This window comes from Gallus gallus, chromosome 7, assembly GCF_016699485.2.
Source record: "Gallus gallus isolate bGalGal1 chromosome 7, bGalGal1.mat.broiler.GRCg7b, whole genome shotgun sequence".
Classification (NCBI taxonomy): Eukaryota; Metazoa; Chordata; class Aves; order Galliformes; family Phasianidae; genus Gallus; species Gallus gallus.
Genome location: NC_052538.1, coordinates 4,806,339 through 4,827,212, shown reverse-complemented (window position 1 = coordinate 4,827,212; position 20,874 = coordinate 4,806,339). Strand labels below are relative to the sequence as shown.

General features: G+C 43.3%; 1 protein-coding gene across 21 annotated transcripts in view; it reads left to right on the top strand.

The window, feature by feature from the left end:
* LRRFIP1 (LRR binding FLII interacting protein 1) overlaps window positions 1-20,874 on the top strand; it is an 89,490-nt gene continuing 68,616 nt past the window's right edge. For 9 of the 21 annotated variants that reach the window (XM_040703781.2, XM_040703782.2, XM_004942487.5 and 6 more), the window contains exon 1: window positions 1-193. In XM_040703781.2, coding sequence (XP_040559715.1) covers window positions 104-193 — 90 coding nt within the window. In that variant the 5' untranslated portion in view covers window positions 1-103. Of the gene's footprint in view, window positions 406-1,028; window positions 1,246-8,211; window positions 8,329-9,759; window positions 14,661-20,874 lie in introns of those variants that run through there. The other 12 variants (XM_040703760.2, XM_025152391.3, XM_040703762.2 and 9 more) reach the window with 5 other exon arrangements.

The following is a 20,874-nucleotide window of genomic DNA, read 5'->3' as shown; positions in this document are numbered from 1 at the left end:
GGGCTCCTCAGGGCCGGCGCCGGCGAGCGGCTGAGGCGGCGGGCGGGAGCCGTGAGGCGCGGGGAACGCGGAGCCGGGTTCGACCGCATCCCATCCATCCGCCATGGGGACGCAGGGAGCGGGCAGGAAGCGGCTGCCGAACCGGGAACGCCTGACGGCGGAGGACGACGCGCTCAACCAGATCGCCCGTGAGGTGAGCGGCCGGCGGAGGCACCCCCACCCCGCAGCCTCCCGCCTCCCTCCGCCCGGGGCTCCCCGGCCGGCGCGCACGCGCATCCCCGGGCAACGGACGTAGCGGGCGCGGGGCGAGCGGCAGGCCGGGCTGCGTGGGGCTGCGTTCCGTTTGGAACCCGAACAAAAAGCCCTGGGCTGCTCGGAGGCGTGGTGAAGGCGCCGCGCTGTCAGGTGTGGCACTGAGGTGAACGGAGGTGGCGGTGCCTCTGCAGCAGCGCAGAGGCTTTTCTTGAGTCAAACCCCATCGAGAATAGAGGAGCAGAGAGAACTTGTGGGGTTGCGGGTAGCTTGCTGGGTTTTGCCCTCCTGTGCCTGCCTTAGCCAAAAATTGTGTCTGCCAAACCTGAATTTCCACTGTGTGGAGCCCCTTCTGTACCGCGGCCCCTTCATTGTGCTGCTGGTGAGGGTAATGTTGGTCACTGAGAACCAGAAAATGGTTTTTATTATGGTACATAGGTGTGAGACTGCACTGTAACTTGCTGCATGCGTTTATGGGGGTAAGCATGCAGTTCACCAAGCACTGCAGCGCAGCATTTGCCTTTGATGTGACTTTAAACAATCAAAACCAGCTGATGCCTGTCTTGTTTCTACCTGCTTAGCCTGACTTGTTGGTTCCAGCGCCGTGAGCTCAGTGGTGATCGTGAGGATGTGCATTTGGTTCTAAGTTCACAGGGATTTTCTGCCTTCTTCCTCTTGTAATCTCCCAAGGGGAGGCTGGTGGATCTGGCTCAAGCCCTGGTCAGCAGCTCGGGGTTCAGCTCCTTGCTGTGACTGAGCTGGGTGCTGCTGGCTGCAGCTGGAGGTGGCCATCCTGTTCCCTTGTCTGCCCCCTCCTCTGGTGGTACAGCACTGCCTGGCTTTGGGATGGGTTGACTGAAGATAAATCGCTCTTATGGAGGTTTAACTCTTCTGTGGTTTCCTTTCTTCAAGCTCAGCTACTGCAGGATCATGCAATCAGCTAGAAAGGAAGAAGGCGGGCTTATTTTGGTGCTGTAATTTTATGCTTCTCAGGTACCAGCATTATTGGCAGCTGTGATCTGGGGTGTTCTTACTCTTTTTTCCGTGCTATTTTGAAGTATTTTGTAGCATCTTTGGAGTACGTGCCGTATTCTACATGAGAGATTTAGGTGGTATAGAAGTCAGGTTTGTGTCAGTATGATGAGAAAATGCACTTTGGGCATTGCTGGGAGTGGGTAAGTTCCTCCAGAGGCAGTGTGAAGTAGAGGGGCAGGAATGCCTCGTGTTCAGGGTGTAATAAGATAGCGAGTCTGAATGATTGTGCTCTTTGCTAGAGTTTGTCATGATGACATCCTAGGGATTACTTGGGGATGAGGGTTTAAATTCCATAGTCCTGGTCCTTCTGTTACTTGATGAAGCTAAACATAAACCTATAGCAGGAGGCTTAGGTTATTGTTTTCTATTGTAGGTTCCTCTCCCACTCTTTGCTGTATGGTAAAGAAGTTTGAAGCCTAAATAGTGTTGCTTATTTATTTTTCTCTGAGGATCTGCTAAAGGACAACTGCATTTATTGGAAAGCTCCTTCACAAGCATGTCTTTTATCTTCTCCCTTGAGTGCTAAAACTGTGAACTGAAAAGTTCAAGGTTCAGCATTTTCCCATATTATTTTAACTCCTTACATTACTGTGTCTTAAGTTTTATGCCTTTATGATGGTTTTGTTGCTTAACTGGCTGTTCTTCATGCGGGGGTTCCTGTCTGCATCTTTCCACAGGGCAGTAAGAACTCTTAAAAAAAATAATGTAAGCCTTGCATCTCCTCCTAATAAAGATGCTTTGAGTCCTTATGTTAAGAAGGGCGTGAGAGTTACTGAGACTTCAGCTTTTCCAGCCTTTCTTGCATAGGTTTTCACTCATTGATTTCCTTCAGCTTTTCTTCCTTAGCCGGAAGCCACAGGACCTTGCAAATCATAGCAGATTCTATGCTGTCACGTTCAGATGGAAGTCTCCACGCGTCATCTCTCTGTTTGGTTTTCCTCCAGAAGGATAAATGCTGCTTTGACACCTTCCAGCTGTAGAGTCTTGTAATTGATGAAACACCTTGAAAAACTGACAGGCAAATCCTACTGTGTGTATGGTCTTGCATGGACCAAAAGCCCGGTCTGGTGGTTGACGGCCCTGCACACAGCAGGGGGGTTGAAACGAGATGATCCTTGTGGTCCTTTTCAACCCAGGCCATTCTATGGCTCTATGAAAGAGAGCCTTGTGCTGTGAGGTTGGCAGCCCTTGGCCCTGCAGGATGTGGGAGCAGCGTTAAGAGGAAGTAACCGTAAGTGAGCGGAAGGAAATTGTCAAAGTGAAGCATGTTGTAGTGACGGCTTTCAGCGGTAGTATTAAGATTGGAAAGTTTGAGGTGATTTCTGAAGCTGCAAGTAGCTTATCACCTTGCTTAAGCCTGTAGTAGTGTTACTGTAAATCACCTTGTCCACCGGAGAAGAGCAGTGCCATATTACTAAATCTGGCATGGTAATTAGAGGGCTGGTGGTTCCGTAGGTGTAGTTAAACCAAGAACACAGCATTCTGTGTTTGCAGCGGTCACAGATGGCTGCCACTCTGCATTCACTGTTACTACACCTAGCTTGTATTGCTGAGGTTATGTATCTCAGCTTTTGCAGATGAGAGCAAAGCTGATCGATGATAGGCTTCTCCACTTTCAGACTCATGTTATGACGCCAGTAGATTATTCTGTGTTTAGGTCAATGGAAACTTTTGGACTATTTTATTCCTCTCCGTGAGTACGTGCCAGCAGTGTTTGCAAAATCCAGTGGTTTGATACTCCTCGAGGTCTGTGCCAGCACAGCGAGCAGGAGTTGTGTACGCACGCACTGCAGTCATCTGTCCCTGCACCCACAGTTTGGGGAGGCTGCTAAACATGGGTTTGTAAACCTGACAGGGAGTGGTTTCCAGCTTCTTTTTTCTTGCTGTGGTTGGATGGGTTTGACATTATAGCTGGAGACATTGTTTCTAGGAGAGTATCTTTTCCTATCTTGTGATGTGCCCTCTGTGGGGTACAGAAACAGCTAAGCATTACGTGACCAGAGAGTTTTGCCAGTGCAGTGAGAACTGCCATCTGTCTAAATGAGATACTTCTCCTATAAGCAGATAATATTAACTACTCTCTTTCATTTTCTTGGATGAGGAAAGCAAGGTTGGGGCACGTTTCTCCTTATTATTAGGAAAGTAATGTAAATATTGTTTTTCTGTTATCTTGTATACAGACGTGTGTTATATTGCTTGGGGAAAAAAATCCTGGCTTATGTCATCTCTGTGCTAAAAACTTCCTCTTTCATCAAACAGTTTACAGAGCAGAACTATTTCATAGGTAATTCATTTGAAAAGTTAGTCATTTGATGTAATTTAATCGTTATTTTTTTTTAATCTCTTCTTTTTCTGTTAAGAGTGTAGCTGATGAGAGATGGCTCAACGTGCAGCTGGAGGTAACCAGCCCACTCTGCTCTGTGAGGTAGGAAGGCTGCAACTAACTTTAGAAGCCTACACTGGAGCTTCAGGACTAGTGAAGGGGAGCTGTGATAATTGTATGTTGAATTTAAAGGTCTGCCTTTTGAATGAGGTGATAATTTGAGGGAGAGCTCTGGCTTATACGGCAGTTTTGTTGACCTGCATAATAGATAGAGATGAAAACACTTTGGTAGACATCAAAGTTGAAACAAACAGATTGGGTATATACACATGGGAGCATAAGTGAGGCAAGCTTTATTTGAACTGTTGTACAGGTCAGAGCATTTGAAGCAGGGTGTTCTGTAAGGGTGTACTGCGTAGTGTCATTGTAAGGTCTGTGTGCCTCATTAGTGTAGTGGTGGAACTTTTTTGAGCAGAACTTGATATTTAAGAGATACATAAAACCAGATTCATATTCCAAGAGAAGCCATTAGAAGCAGTTTGTTGTACCTAACACCAGTTGCTTGTACCTGGCTGACTTTTTTGCCTTTGTGGTAGTGCAGATGTATGATCCCAAGAGAGCAAGCACATGGTCTGCAAAAGCATGCCTGGCTGTAGGTCTCTGTCTAGAATAGAAAATTATAAAGGCAAGGGATGCTTGTGGAGGGCTTGATTCTGAGCCCAGCTGACTTAAATATAGGAAGGATGGAAGCCTTCATAGGAAATGCTTGCCAATAGACTATGGAGAACTGTTCCAAAACTAGGACCGTTTTATATCATGATTATGCTCCTCTTCAGTTAATGCCTTTTACTGGATGTGTAGCCATAAAACATTAAATAAAGCCAATGCCTTTTTCCTATAAACCTTCCCAAAGGAAATATGTGGAAGAGCAGTTTTGGATGCTTTAAAAAGTGAGGCACAAATCTTAAGACCTCTCTCATTTTAGTTAAATGGGTGATTGTAGCCTGCCTTCCAGCTCCCAGTCTGCCTATTGCAACGTTCAGTAATTACTTGTCTGTTTTTGTGTCCGTGCCTGGCCTGAGTCCTTTTCAGCTGTTCTCACTGTCTGAGGAAACAGCTGTTTAGGAACTGTGATTCCTATTTCAGTCAGGCAAGAGGCTGCTGTTAGGATTAGCAACATGGAAAGCCCAGCCTTTTTCTTTGTAAGCCCAGATGCTGAGCTCGTCTGCAGTATGTAGCACAAATCACTACCTCAGCTAGAAGGATATTTTTTCAGGCCAGTTGCTGAACAAAGTTGGAGCTCGAGTGCTCTTGCAGTGCTTTTAACACGTTGTTGTTGTGTTTTTTTTTTTCATCATTTGGTTGCAAGGAGCATAATCCACATGGCATTTCAGGCTTGTGAAACAAGGTACGTGTCCCTCCTGTCAAGTCAGCAGGTTGCCAGGAGCGGTGAATCTGTCTAGCTAGATGTACACACTCATGGGTAAACCTTAAAATAGCAGCTCTGAAATATCAGCTGTTGTCTCACTTCTATGAAAATACTTTTGAGGGGAGAAGTTGACTGTTGGAATGGAATGGAGAGGGAGGGGAATTGCAGTAAGCCAGATTCTACTTCAGATAGTCATGGGGTTGCTTTGGGAATTTTTCCCTTCTGAGAAGGGAGAGTGGGCACAGTCGCACTTGCATTTCATTTGGGAGCTCTCTCTGCTTCTGGTGTTAATCTGATCTGAATCTACTACAGATGAATAGCTGGCCTCGTGCATGGTAGAAAAATAGCTCCTGTTTGGGCATCCCTTGCACAGCGAAGATGAGAGAAGTGCTTAAGTGCATGTAACAAAAAGAGGTCTGTAACCATCAACTCCCAGGAAGCCGTTTTCTCCTCCCATGCTGTATTTCTGTTAGGATACAAAAAGTAGGCTGTAGAAATTCCTCAACTAAAGCTGGAAAGATACCTGGCACATACACTGAAGTAAGAATATTGTGTCAAGCAAAAATTTCTTTAGAGAGCATCCATATGGGTGAGCTTGATCCACGCATGTGAAAGGTAGGTTTGGCCGGTTCCTGGTGGATGTACTCTTGATGCTGTAGGCAGCTGAGTTGAGTTGTTGAAGTGGTCTCTGCTGCTTAGGGTTACTGTGGGCAGCATCTTTACCAGTAAGTTTGTTTAAAATATTTTTAAGTAAGATGCTGTTAAGTAAATTAGGCAAACATGAAGCAGTAGTCTCTTGAAGTGACCAGTCTGATGTGCTAGTGCTCACTTGCAGGGCTTCTGTGATCTGAATTACTGTCAAAGGAGCTAAACTACCTGCCACACAGTGCTTGCAGTGTGGAAATGACTTTGGGAAGAGATTGTGAGTGACCATGTGACGCAATCTGATCAGGTGTTTAAAAACTTTGGGTTTATTTGGAGCCTGCAGAGCGGCTGTGGATCTGAGTATTCAGAGACTGGGAAAGCATAGAAATAATACTTTCACATTGACAGGAATGTGACACAACTCTCAACACTGTAACTAAGATGTCAGTAAGCAGTACGAAGTGCAGAGGGCCAGGCCTGGGGAGTATTTTCCCAATGAGCAGGGCTACAAGGGTTGAGCAGCTTTCTGGCCTGGCCAGCTGAATTTTGGGTGCCCGTAGAGGATAAGATGCAAGATAGCCGTTTCCAATACTGATGAGTGCTTGTTTTGGGACATAGCTGCATGCTCAAAGCAAACAGGCAGTAGGGGGCATGTCCCTGGTTAAACAAACCAATGCCCACAAGACAGATTTGTATCACACGGGAGCATTCAGCCTACAATCCTGCCTTGTGTTCTCTCAGCCCCCTCAGCCGTGTCATGTTTTCCTGTAATTGAATTTGACTCAGTGTGTACTGCCATTTTAAGGCTGTGGACTGCGGGGCAGAGAGGCTCTCTTCTAAAGCTTTGGAAAACATTGAGTTTTATTGTCAGCCATAAAAACTGGAAAACTACAAGACTAGAAGAGCTGTTTCTGGGTTATGGAGAGATGGATGGTTGGGGTTTTGAGCGTAATTGCACTTAACTGGCTGTTTCTGACTTGGAAGCTTTACTGAATGGATTGGAATAAACTTTAGTGATTTACAAGCTTAAAGTACTGTTCAGTGCCAATAGCTAATTGCTATTGGAGATCGGGGGATTCCAAATACATAACAACACAGACACATGTCAGATAGAGGATTGATTAACTTTTGTGAACGTGGTGAAATAACATTTGAATGGCATCTCCCCCTCTGCTCTCCTCTTCAAGTGACTGTGAAGACCTATCTACTGTTTCAGGGTTAGAAAAACAAAAAAGTGAGGGAAAAATAGTGATCGTGATGCTAGCACGGTCAGGCATCCACCTCTGGAAGGGCTGGACTTCTTAAGTAGCTTGCACACTGCCACCATGCTAAGGAGGAACCAGTGAATAACAGGGCAACGTGGAGAAATGGCTTTGGATGGGACCCTACTGGGGTGTGAGAATGTAGTTTTTAGCTGATAGGAGTGGGGTTTTTGCTTAGGTTATTAAGCAGAGCGCTCAGTTCTTAACTCTTCTTAGCGAGCAACGTGCTGGTGAAGTGAAAAATCTGATTGCTTTGTGCTGAACTAGTATTTTGGTGCTTTGTAAGCTGTGTTCTTTGAGGAAATATTTAGATTTTTTGTATTATATGTTGCTGTACAAGAAATCAGGCTTTGGTAAACCAAAATTGACAGGTGCATCGCCATTCATGTGTTCTTATTTTTGATACCTGGTGATTAGGCAGGGCAGTGCTTGTTATCATTGGCGTGTGATGAAATGCAGAAACAACAGTTGAAACTTCAGAGTGGCAATTTCTTTCTTTCTTAGCTGTCGGGAGGCTTATGTTTAATGTGAATGAGAGTGGAGAGTTTGTATTCAAACGAGCAGGATAGGATCACCAATTACATCTGGCTTCCTCAAAAATAGGTTCTTGGAGCTTGGTTTTACCCTGCCATAAACGTCACTGCTTGCAGTTTTTAATGCCACTTGTGTCATATTGATTTATCTTTCCCAGAAAGGAGTCTGAGGGTGTTGCCAGCTTACTGAAAGTGACTTCCACAATAGCAGTCTATGTTTGTGTTTGGTTAGTCAGTGACTTGTCTGTTAGTGTTGCCTGTAATTAAGTGATAATGCATCTGTCATGAATGGTCTCAGTGGTGATTCCTCGCAGATCACACTCGCAATCCTACAACTGCTTTGAATGCAGACTTCTGCACAGACCTGGAACTGCAAGGAACAGCGGTTCTTCCCCCTGTCTTTGCTCTTACGTACAGCTGACTTCTACCAGTTTCTAATTTAAGTCTAATATTTATTTATTTTTCTTTGCCTTCCTCTTTTGAGTACTTCCTACAGCCCAAAATATGCTTTCTTCAATCCCACATTGGAATACTAACTTTAGATGCATCTGTCTCTTCTGTCTGCTTTTGCCAGCCTCTTCCAGTAGATGAAAACGGACTACAGGAGGATCTGGCATGCTGAAGGCTGGGTCAGGTTTTTGAACTTATTCCCTCAGGTCAGATGGATTTCAGACATCCTCGCTTGGGTATTCTAATTATGGAGCGTTTATCAGCTGGCATACCGGGATGACAGGGGAGTAAGGAAAGGCTCTTGCTGTACTTCGTGCACAGAGAAGTCCCCAGGCTCCAGCCTCCTGTCAGACTCCTGTAGCTTCACATTTTTCCCTTCCTTAAAACACGTGACTTCAGGTTCACTTTGAAAGCATGGCTAAGATATGGCTGCTTGCACTGGAGCCCGTGTGCAACATGGAAAAATGAAATAATTCTTGCTTTTGCTGGCCACTAAGAGTAAAAGATAATAGCTTACTGCCTTTTTTTGTGTGTGTGTCCATGTAATCACTTGTTGTTGCTCTCTGCTTTCGCTTGAGTGGCAAGGAAAATGCTAGAACCAACTTCATATGCTTTTCAAGAATGTCTCTTTAGATTTGAGTGCTCTGCAAGCCTATTGCATTGCTGTGCAACTGTGCATTTCCCATACACCATTCGATTTAAAATGTCCTTTCTGCCACATGAGATGTGTGCGTGCTGCTCTCGATTTTCTTGCTGAACGTGTTGCTGAGCTCTAAGAGGATTTATGTTGACAAATACATTGAATCAACATCTGTTGAATATTGAAGCGGGCTTTTGGGACATTCTTGTGATACCCAAGGGTCATGCTATTCCATTGTCTGTTAAATATGAAATTTAAATCTGTCCTGATGTGAAACGAGTACATTGAAACAGTGATGTGACCTAACCTTTATGTGAACTGTGGAGGAATCTAGGGGCTCTGGGAAACAGTGAGCTTGTATGCGGATATAAGGGATAATGTTGGTATATGTAAAATATACCACTGTTTTTAAATGGTTACGCAGTGTTTTTAGTAATATTTGTACATTCTTGTCTAATTACCCTGGAGAAAAAATAACAGCCTTATTTGGTGAACTAAAGCAAGCAAAGAAAGGTTCTTTGTGTGTTGGGGAAAGGCTTTTATATCACTGATGAAATAAGTATATACTGTCAGACTCAGTCTGGAAGTTGTTGTTCCAGCAGAAAGGCATCTGGTAACCCAGAACTGGTTGCTCTCTAACGAAGCAATCTGCAGATGTAGTGTTAGAAAATAAAGATCAGTGAGTCTGAGAATGCAGGGAAAAGGTATAAAAACCTTATCTATAACATTTCTGAGACGTATGCCAAGCAAATCTGAATGTACTCTCTTTACTCAGAGTGGGGAGGTGCTGGAACAGGCTGCTCAGAGAGGCTGTGGATGCCCCGTCCATCCCTGGAGGTGTTCAAGGCCAGGTGGATGGGGCCGTGGGCAGCCTGGGCTGGTATTAAATGTGGAGGTTGGTGGCCCTGCATGCAGCAGAGGGGTTGGAGCTTCATGATCCTTGAGGTCCCTTCCAACCCAAGCCATTGTATGGTTCTGTGATACTGTTTTTTTGTTGCCTTTTCTTCTGGTAGAAAGTGCTTCTCAAAGGGCTGATCCTTTGTTGCTGCTTTATGCCATTCTCTCAGCATTCTTGTTACTTGCCATTTTTCTAATGCAGCTGTTCCCCGTATCAAGCTGTTGACGCAATCTGAATTTTAGATGGTAAGTCAGAGGATCCAGTGATATCTGCTGAGTGATGATCACTCTTAGGGGGGAAAGGACCTGACTGGGGGTGACTGTAGCTCTGCGCTGGTAGCAGTGCTCTCAGCATATTCCACATAGCTTGCCTTGATTTTTAGAATGCCAATAAATAGCCATGAAGGTCATTTTTGCCACAAAACAGCATCTGTATCCTGGTAGTACATTTGTTAGTCAGGGCTAGGGCGCAGGCTCTGCAGGTAATCCAGGATAGCTCAGACTCAGTTTGGATACAGTAATCTTATTCCACCCCCACACAAAAGCTGTCCAATCATTTCTTAAACAACGGTGATTTTTCAGCCTTAATCTGAGCTGATGGGTTGCTCAGTGCTCTCTCTTGGCACAAGTCGGCTTGAAGGCCCTGGCTCTCTATTAGAGTTTTTCTTAACATGGGGGAAATGGATTGTGAAACAATAGCAAACGTGAGAGGTTAATTCCTATCCACTGACCAGGTAAGAGTAACCTGTAGATATAAAATAATTAAAAAACCTCAGCTGTAATGGTGGGATAGTGGGATCTTCGTTTATTTTTTGACAGGTCTATTTAAAATGATTCCAAGTATGATTATTTTTTTTAAATGTTTTCTCTGTGAAATGTCTTCTGTGGTTTTTTTTTCCTGCAAACTCAATGTGGAACTTGGCTTTCATCTGTAGATGTGATTAGGGTGCTGTCGCTAGATGTGAGAATACAGAGAACCTGCAGTTTGCCCCCAGCCTATCTGTTACAGCAGGATATCTAGCATAATTAAATGGATGGTCTCGCTGGCAGCAAAGGGATATAAGCTGAAGAATTGCATGAAACGCTTTCCCAGCTAACCATCCCCACATTCCCACATCTAACAAGCGTTTCAGGGCTTAGCAGCACTATAAAGTAGCGGTGGGCATGAAAACAAATAATTTTTACAGCATTTCTCCTACGTGTGGTAAGTGTGTATTAAAAACAATGATATAAAGTTGATGTATGTAAAGAGGTAATGAAAAACAGTGCTGTGTAACATGTAATCACTATGCTGTAGACCCACAAAGCACATTGTAAGCACAATGAAACTGTCTTTATTGCGAGGTTGCTTTGCTAACTCTCATCAGTCTGAAGAGCTAAAGTTAATTAGGATTGAGAACGTCCTACCTGTGGAAAGGTACTCTCAAGGTCATCCCTAGTTCTGAATGTTGAAGTATAACAAATACTCTGCTTTGTCTTTTGCTTGAGGCCAGATAAGAATGTGGCATTGTAGATGATGCTATTGTTAATGCTCAATGACATGCTCAATAGTCATGCATTCTCTCAGTTCCTGGCTTTTCCTTCATCTTGGGCAGTCTGACTCTTTCCTCTGAGCACAGAGAACCTGCAGTTTACCCTCAGCCATCGTGCAGGTAGAACCAACGTGCTTCTTCCAATACACTCTTTAATGTGCTAAGCTTGACAGAACACCCTCGGAGATGCAGGAAGCAGTTGCTCAGACTGGATTTCCCTGTCGATGCTTACTGGGGGGGGAAAAAGAGGGAAAGTGTGGAGTGTCAGATAAGGACAGTCCAGATATCTAATATCCTGGGTTGCACTGCTTCAAAATATTTATGCTTACCTTAGATGTGACTGATACGGTATTTATAGGATTATTAGGTATTTAAGCGTCAAACCGCTGTTCCAGTTGTACAGCAGGAATGCAAGCAGGCTGGATGTAATGAAATATAATATTAATCCGAGTATTGCCAAACCAGGACCATTGCATAAATGGATTTAATTTCAATTTCTGTAGCATTACAATGTCTGCAATGTGACCTGTTTGTACGGGGAACACATTGGAGAGTGCAAGAGTGAGACTTGTTTTCATATAACGCAGTGGTTCTTGTTGACATTTTTCTCTTTAAAAGTTAATTTGAAGTAACTTTTCTTGCACAATAGTTCTTAAACTAGACCTATTTTTATAATGCATTAAAATACTTAAGCTGGGTGGGAGTCTGCAATAAATATTTATATTCCCTGAAGTAATGGCTGCTGGCAACTTCTGTGCTCTTACTCATCAGCTGCTGGTCTCAATTCTGCTGAATTCAACCTTTTTATCTCTGAAGAGCAGAAACAATTCCTTGTGCATGTTTCTCACCCTTGAGTGGGGTTTCATTGATGAGATGCTGTGATGCCTTGGATCTTGAAGGCACTTCATTCAGAAGCCTGGCTGTGCCACTGCCATGGCTGGCATTGTACAACTCTGCCAATACGATGCTGCCTTCAGAACTTCCTCATTGCTTTCTCAAGTTGTGTTGGAGCCAGAGAGCCTCAAAAGATTGTTGTACTGAGCATTGCCAGCCATAGACTTTACATTAAAAGAAATAATAAAACCAAGCTTTTAGTATAAAGGTCTCTCTTAAATAAAAGGTTTGCAAGCTGGAGGCTGAGTCTGAGCACGGCAGTGAAGTTACACTGTGGTGGTTTATCTCCTCATCCTGTTTGGTTGCTTATGCAGTGAGGTTCTGCTACATAAATACAAAACCCCAAGATAAAAAAAGAAAAAAAAATATAGCTTCCTAGAAGGCTTTTTAGTTTGTCAAGCAGTGCTTATTTTAGAAATGGGCTAGTTCAGGGGCATGGGAGAGAATCATGGTAATGCCATGAAATGCTTCAGTAATTAGATGTCAAAGCACTCAGCATTTATTTTGCTTGAATGCTTTTTAGTGTTAGTGCTTTTAGAAGATAATCAACGTAGTGGGCAACTGCTTTATTTCCATGCATCTTGTTCCTGTGTCAGCTGTCTTCTTTATGGAATATTCTAAGCTCATCAAATCAAGAAGTCATAGTTGCTTTTGTAACAGTTTAATGATGTGCAGAAAGTTCCAAGGGCCTGCTTTACTCTGGTGTCTACCATAGCACTGCTGGAAGGATGGAATGGAAATGGAAAGTGGACTTTCCTCACTTGAACGCTGACTCAGACTGAGAACAGAGTGAACCTGGCAGAGCTCCTTGGGAAGATCTGTGCTTCTGGGGCAGTCAGAGTGCCACATTTTACAACTGCGGTGCTCCCTCTCGTAAGGGAGAAAAAAGGAAGAATAAGATGGTGATGTAGAAAGGGAGGAGAAAAGGGAGAGAGATGCCTGCCTTAAAAACGTCATAGCCCACGGTGCATCTTTTTCCCCCCTTCCTTAAATCCTGCCTTGCTACTTTCCATCTCTCAAGGGTGTGCAGAACTGCAGGGCCTGTGCCTGTGGTTTAGCTATGGGTGTCATGGGAATGAGCTTCCTGCCATAACTGCTCTGTTCTTCCCCTGCTGTAGCTGACTCACCCTTTGTCAAATACTGAAGTTAACCCTTGAAAGAGAGAAGTAAGACAGACTACCTGTTGTTATTTAGAGAGGGGTAGATCCCAGCAGGGGGGACAGACAGCAGAGGATTTTGTCTTGCAGGTAGCTGACTGGTTTTCAGGGCTGATCTGGGGCAGGTTAGTGCTCTGAGGCAGTTTTTTTTGGGCTTCAATATTTTGGATGTTTGTTCAAGCGTTATGAGAAAGGCCTTTATAAGATCATCTGCCTTTTCCTACTTGGATCTAGCAAGATAGCAAGCAAAAATTGAGGGGTTACTGTTGAGATGAAGTGACTAGAAGGTTTAACTTGATGCATCCAGCTCTTCTATAACTTTGTCAGGATGGTATTTAATCTGGTATTGGTCTTCTGGCATCTGAAATCTGTTATAAAGCCTTTACACCGGATGGAGTCCTGAATACCCTAATGGTGACGGAGTAGCTGATGAGGTTCAAATAAGTGCTTTAAGAGTAGCATCAGTTCTGCTATTCTTCAGTAATACCAGAGTAGCTCCTTACTGACCTCAGTCCAAGTTTAGCAAAAACAGTACCACACCTTCTTATTGCAAATATCAGCTCCCTAGTGTGGTGGCTACTGTATTATGATATTTCTAGGGTAGGTACATGTTTAGAAGCAATACTGATTCATTAATAAAATCTAGAGAAAATAAGCTTTGCTGCTCAGCAGATTCTCTGCTCATCTATATACTGTCTACTACTCATTTTGAGAAGTTGTACCCCTTTCCCACCCCCCCCTCTCCCTCCCCAAAAAAATCAAGTTCAAATCATATGATTTAAATATTTATCTCAGATAGGAGAATCAGCAGAACTGATGGATTCATGAATGAGCTGAAAGAGTAGACAGGGCAAGCCAAGATAACGCTTATAGCAGCAGCCAGAGCTGTTACGTAGTGCACCTTTTATCGCTGCATTTGGACCAGAGTTGCTTCATTGCATCCAAGACTTTTGGCACCATGACTCCTCTCTTGGTGTAGTTGTAGAGGGTTTGGGCTGTGGTTGTTTAACAGTAGTCTCAGAGAGCTTTTTGAAAGGAAGTACTGTTATAAAGAAAAAAGTCCTGGTAAAGCATAGAAGCAGAACTGTCAGCTTGATCTGTTCCTCCTGTTCTCAAAGCAACAGATCTAGATGTGGGAAACATGTGCAAGTGAAGGGGCAAAGTTGAAACTCGGTTGCTTACAACAAATGGCCTACATCTCTGAATCACAGAACCATAGAATGGCCTGGGTTGAAAAGGACCACAATGCCCATCTAGTTTCAACCCCCTTGCTATGTGCAGGGTCGCCAACCACCAGACCAGGCTGCCCAGAGCCACATCCAGCCTGGCTTTGCTGTAATTGGAATTTGGTTAAAAAAAAGAAAAGACTGAATAAATGAAAACTAGACTGAAGCTTTACACTGTAGTTGTAGTTATAGGGGCTCTTTCCACATAGGAAGACTGAAAGCTAATCCACTGTCTTTTATAAGCTGATGCTGCAATCACTAGCTGTCTGACCGTTGAGAGCTGAGAACACCTTGTGGATCTAAAAGAGTGGGACCCATGCTTGTTGCTTCACACCTTGGGCAGGGCTTTTTCTGGATTCTTTGAAGACACCTCTCTGTGTTACAGGTACAATACTAACGTTATCTTGGATGATAATTTAGCAAGTTTGGTGTGAGGTGCTTTTGTCAAGCCTGATTGAAGCAGTAGGTCTGAGTATAAAACCTAGAAGTGGCACAGCCTCTGTGCTAGCAGTTGGCAATCTCTGTGGCCTCCCTCCTTTGCAGCTTTGAGTCTCCATGCATCTCCTTATCAAACACAGCAGCATCTGCTCTTCACTTTACAGCAGTCTCTCTGTAGAGCCCTTCTGCTTGCAGGCATTCAGCTGTCACCTCTGCTGCACTTGACAGAGATGCAGTACAACTTGGAAAGATGGGCTATATAGCTAAAAAGCCAGCTATCCTTGTTGCCCCAGAGAAGTCATTCTTTCTGACCTTTGATCAAGTGAAAGTCTGTTCTTTATCTCCAAGTGGTGGATTTGGTGGAGCTGTAGGGCGAATAAAGATTTGAGTGCCAATGGTTGCCTGCAGAGATGCTCATGTTTGTCCATCTCAGCTGCTCACTGTGTTGGGTGGAGTAGCTGCACTGCCCTGAGCAGTTCCCTATGACAGATCATGAAATCGATTCTTTATTCTTTTAAAAGGGAAAAAAAAAATTGCTCAGAGCTTTGATTTTTACTGGTAATTAATGCTTAAGACCTCACTGACTCTTACAATTAGTGTTAATAGCCTTATAAATACTCCTCACATATAATTAAGGGAAATTACATGTTGGAGAAGTCAAGATTAAGTTGCTGCACTGTGAGGAATAATAGGCTCTAACAGTACTGTAGTTAAGAACAAAACCTCACAGAGAAGGTGGCAGCTTTCAGGTAAAGTTGTATTGAAAATAATATTGTTTGCGTATGTAGTACCTTAAAATTAATCACTATATGATCTATTTTCATCCCTATAAACAGGCTGTGTGTACATACGTAAATGTTGTTGTATTTCTGGAGTGTCAAAAACAATGTTCAGATAAACTCTTCTCATCCCTTTAAAACTGTTTCTTTGTAGCATGTCAAGTGCTTAATACAAAGCTGCTTTTTGTGATGGTGTTTGGCTTTCGGGCACTGAATGTTGTATGGCATGGAGTCAAAAGCAGCTTTTCCCTTTGCGAAAGCAAGGACTTTGTGTGCTTGACAAAAGGAAGGGGCTTTAAGATCCCGCATCTTTGGCAAGGCTTCTTGTGATTCGTGGAAGGGAAGTGGAAATCAGTTTCTAAAATTAAACTGAACTTTCACATTTTTCCCCTCTCCTCCCAGTGAATGTGTTGTGTTGTCTTCTGGAGATGTGGACGAGAGAGGAGGCTCCATTCAAGGCTTCATTACAGGACTGGTCAACACTAATATCTCCAGTCTCTCTTTGGAATTTTGAAGTCACGAAGACAAGTTGCTTGCATCATCTTGAATCTGATGTTCTTTATTTACCCTTTTCCCCATTGGAAAGGAAGGGTGAAAGTGTTTCCTGCAGATGCTCCCCCACTCCAAGGTGGACGAATAAGGAAGGGCCGTGTTACGTGCTGTAGTTAGGAGAGTTATGTGGAGATGGCTGTTGGTCAACAGCTGCAGCCCTCTACTGTCGTGTGAGTGGTTTGCTGTTTGCCACACTGCTTATTTTAATGAGCTCCATCTGTTTGTGGTGTAGGCCATAATAGAAAGCAGTCTGCTTGCTAAATGGTGTCTACAGTATAGTTTAGGTGCTATGATTTACTCTACTGGGTTGCATGTTAAGGTTGAATATCAAGATGAAGTGTTTGTTTACAATAGGACCGTAGAATGGCTTGGGTCAGAAGGCCTTAAAGATCATCTAGTTCCATTGCAGAATCATTGTGCAGTGTGTTAAAACTTGGCATGAGAAGGAATGGGATTGCAGGACGAGGTGAGAATAAGGCAACTGGTGCTTTTCTGAAAGAAGCAGCTCATGATCTCTTAAGGATTAACTACAAAATAAACCTATTTTCTTTCTTCTAAAAGTCATGATAATGGTGATATATCATCAGCTAGTGAAAACTTCATTTGGAAAATGAAGTCTTATTCAGATCACGTGTTGGTGAAGGATCTTAGTAGTGAGAGCTAAACAAATATGACCAAGGGATGCAGTATGGATTCATTTTGATGTAGTTTCCAACAAAAGTCAAAGCGCTTTCCTTAATCAGAACAGAAAAGAAGAAAAACATTCACTTCTAGATTAGGCTTGATAAGACAGAAATAATGCTCTTTTTTTTTAGCTGTAGCTTATTCAGGTAAAATGGCTTCAGCCTGAGTTTAAATATATCAGGTATGGCATCCAGAGGCTTAGTTGGCTTACTGGGAATGTATGGTGCAACATATTTTCCTTTTTCTCTGCCATAAGTTCAGTATAAACCCTTAAACAGCCTGCCATACCAAAAATAAGGCTGTATAAATATCTGAGCACATGGAAAAATAGCTTTCCTCTTACTACCACATTAGAATTTAGAATAATTACTCAATTTTAGACACTCAATTGGAACCGCTTAAATTATTAAGGATTCTGAGAACCCAACCATCCAGATTTTGGGCAGATTACTGGAAATGAGAAAGGCGGTGCTGGCACATGCACTGAGATGACCATCACCAAGCAGGATTTCAGGGAAAACGTTTGACAGTTTGTACTTCCAACAGCTGACAGGTTTTTTCAACTATAAGTTAGTGCCAAATTAGAGAACTTCACACGGTCTTTACTCTTTGTATTCCACTTGCTTCACCTTAGATTTCAGATTCAATATAGAGAAAGCTTAAACTGTCCAAATGCATAAATTAGTCATCTAAGTGCTTGTGTTAAACTTAAAATAATACTATGGAAGGGAATTAATGCCTTAGACAACCGTTAGTGGGATTTGCAAGCTCTCATCTCCAGCTCTCAGATGTGATGCTGTTGCAGTTGGATGCCTGCGGGAATGCTTGGGATGGAACAGATGCAGAAAATAAACCTGGCTGTCAACCTTGGGATGGTTTCCTGGAGCTGATAGGGATTTTGTGGTGGGAGGAACACGTGTTCTTGAAAGTGAAGCTGTCTTGGTCTTGTTCCTTAGGCATCACTCAATTTAGTGTAGGGTTAAATACGACTTTCTTGATACCATTTTTGTCAATATACAAAATGCTCAGTCGTAGCCTTTTAACCACAGAAGAACTATGGTTGACGTGCTGGGCTGAATCTGAGATTCCTTTATGTCTGGATGACCCAACTAGCATGGCTAGAGTCCATCTACAGAAGGACTCAGGGAAATGACTTGAAAAACAGTTCCAGGCCCTTATGTTCAGCTTTGCCTGGTGTGGAAGAGCCCTACTGCTGTGCAAAGGAGGTGCCATTTAGGCAGGTACTCTTTCTTTCTAACAGAAGCATTGCTGTTCTTCTGAGAAACGTTTCATGGCTTCCAGCTGCAATGTTTAGAATAAAACCACTCTTTCAGATGAAATCTAGCATTCATGATGAATTTAGCCTATATTTTGCTCTGTTGGACTTATACTGCTGTTCCCAGTCACAGATCTTGTATTCTGTTTAGGCAGTGTAGGTGCTGATTGCTTTTGTGAGCCAGTTCTTCTGTTCAGAACACTAAATACTCCACACAGGTATGTAAGCAAACTTAAAAAAAATGAATGCTGAATATGGGGTGAGAAAACAGGGTTTTGACTGGATTGACATTGCTGGAGAGCTGGGTTAGAAATGCACCATGTCACATACAGATGTTTCTGTCTTGAGTTTGCTTAAGAGGTCTGTTATTAAGTTGCTGAGAACTAAAACTTTGTTATAGATTCTGCTTTACTAATGGTGTAGCTGACATTTTCTTTAAGTGTACTTTACAAAAACACATTTTTAACGTTGGCTGTCATTGATGTTGGTTTAAGTTTACACTTGGAAAAATCATAACATTGCCTGTTCTTAAGTATAATGTTCTACAAACACCTCTGCAGTGATGGAGCTTAACCATTTCTTACTTCAGGTTATGTTGTCCACAGTGTCTTCTGGAGCAGTATGAGCCTTTTAAAACCTAATGGCTACTGGTGAACTGGAAATCAAGATCCTAAGGGTCAGATCCCTAAAATGCTTTTGATTAAGGGTGTCTGAGAGGTGCATGCAGTATGGGCCTAAAGTGATCCTCCTGTCGTGTTTTGGTGGACATGTGTAAGAATAAAACTTACAAGAACTGCACTGAATACAGGAGGAGATACTCCTGTAGCCTAAAAGGTTTAAATGTCACTGTGAAGAATGAAAGGCTGATTGGAGGAGGAGAAACCATTTTTGGATAAAGCTTGAGCATTAGGAAAAAACACAGCTGCGTACAGTTCCTGATCCTAAAGAAGCATTGGAAGATAATATTCAAGCTGTACTTACCAGGAGTTTGTATTGACAGTGTTTTTATTTTCAAGGCTATGGGCAGTCCTGGTGGATTCAGCTGAGCTACAGTTTGTGCTTCGTATCACTGAAGTATTACAAGGTTGGGCACTGTTTATGCTATGGCAACGTGTAAGAGCCCATAAAAACCCCAGTAGTATGTAACTGAAGAGGATCAATGCCTTCTGCATGTGAAGAAATGTAGTTTTGGAGGATGATGTATGCTGTGGGAAACACGCATGGCTTTCTAGAGCCCTATTTTGAGTTTCGTGTCATTTGAATGGCATTTGCTAGTAGTAAATGCATTGAACAGAACTAATTTTAGAACTATAGGTCAGCACTTGAATTTGTTTGTTCCTCATTAGTCTCACAAGTAGATGAGATCTTAAATTTTATAATGAACAGCACTTACTCTCATTTCTTTCCTCTCTGCCAGGTACTGTCACATTTGGTACAAGCCAAAGAACATTCTTATTACTGGTTGTGCAGCCTGTTCTCTTTATAAGCTGGGCTCCATTTTTAGTGCTTCAGTCATATTTCCAGCAGTAGATCTTTTTCCTTTCTTACTCAGTTTTTCTTTTGTTCCTGATCTTTCGTTTCTTTTGTTAGCTATAGAAATGCTGCTGTGCAAATCAGCTGGGTTGTCACAGGGAAACTTCACAGCACAAATGTGATGAAAAAATAACCATATATTTTTTTTCTGTAGATACTGTAGGGGAACGAGCAGAGAAATCACTTCCTTACCAAGCAGATAAGTGTGTGAGTGGGGCAAAGAGCAGTGTGCAGTCTTGCTTCTGTTGCTCCTTGCTACTGGATTTGAAAGCTGAGCAAAGGAAAAGCAGACATCTGTCATATAGGAGTATCCCTTGGAATCAGTAAGCAGTCCAAGCCAGGTTGGGTTTTTTTTTTTTTAGTGTAACTGATCGTGAAGCAGTGTATCTCCTGCTGAAAGGGAAGCACGTGGTGAGTATGCCTTTGCCATCTGTCCCTTGTTGCTCGTGTCCATTCCATTAAGAACGGTGCTTTCGTTGTCCCTCAGAGGACAGAGTGGGACAAGCAGCAGCTGCCTTGCTGGCAGTGTGTGCTAATGCCCTTAGGAGATCGGCTCAGGAGGGGCCTGCCCACGAGATGCAGAAGGGGAGTGCTGCAGGCAGCATGCAGAGGAGAAATGCACAAAACTTCTTACAGAAGTTGCAGCTTTCACCATTTCAGCTTCTGCATCTGCCTCTGTCTGTGGGCTGTTCTTTGTACTTCATTGATCCCTTGGCTATAGGCGTTTTTATGGGACTGATGATAATCAGCCTATTTAGAGTTCTTTCCACTTCAGTGAAACGGATGTAAGAGCATGGCAGGAGTTCAATCCCGCGCATCGTTAAGGGAAAAGAAGTCCTTCCTTGGGCTTAGTGGCAGTGAGGGATGGCTGTTGTTTGGAATGATGCGATACCGTGGCAAAATTTGAAAGGTCAAACAGCTTGCTTCTTATGTGGGGCAGATGATCAGTACTCTTGGCAGCGTACTTGTTTAAAATCTACACGTACTACACTTGATCTTGGCCAAAAGGCTGAGGAGTGAGTTGGTTGTGGATGCCCTGTCCCTGGAGGTGTTCAAGGTCAGGCTGAATGGGGCCCGGGGCAGGCTGGTCTACTATTGGATATGGAGGTTGATGGCCCTGCCTGTGGCTCTGGGTTGAGCTTCATGATCCTTGGGTCCCTTCCAACCCAAACCATTCTGTGATTCTACGGGGCTAACAAAAGCTGCCAAAAGAGGGAAAGATGGTAAATAGTTGGTATATATTTCAGTTTCTTCATAGAATGCACAACTAGGACATAAGCTGCATGAGTGCTGTGAAAGTCAAGCACTGGACTGTAGGCAGCATTAATCACCTGAGG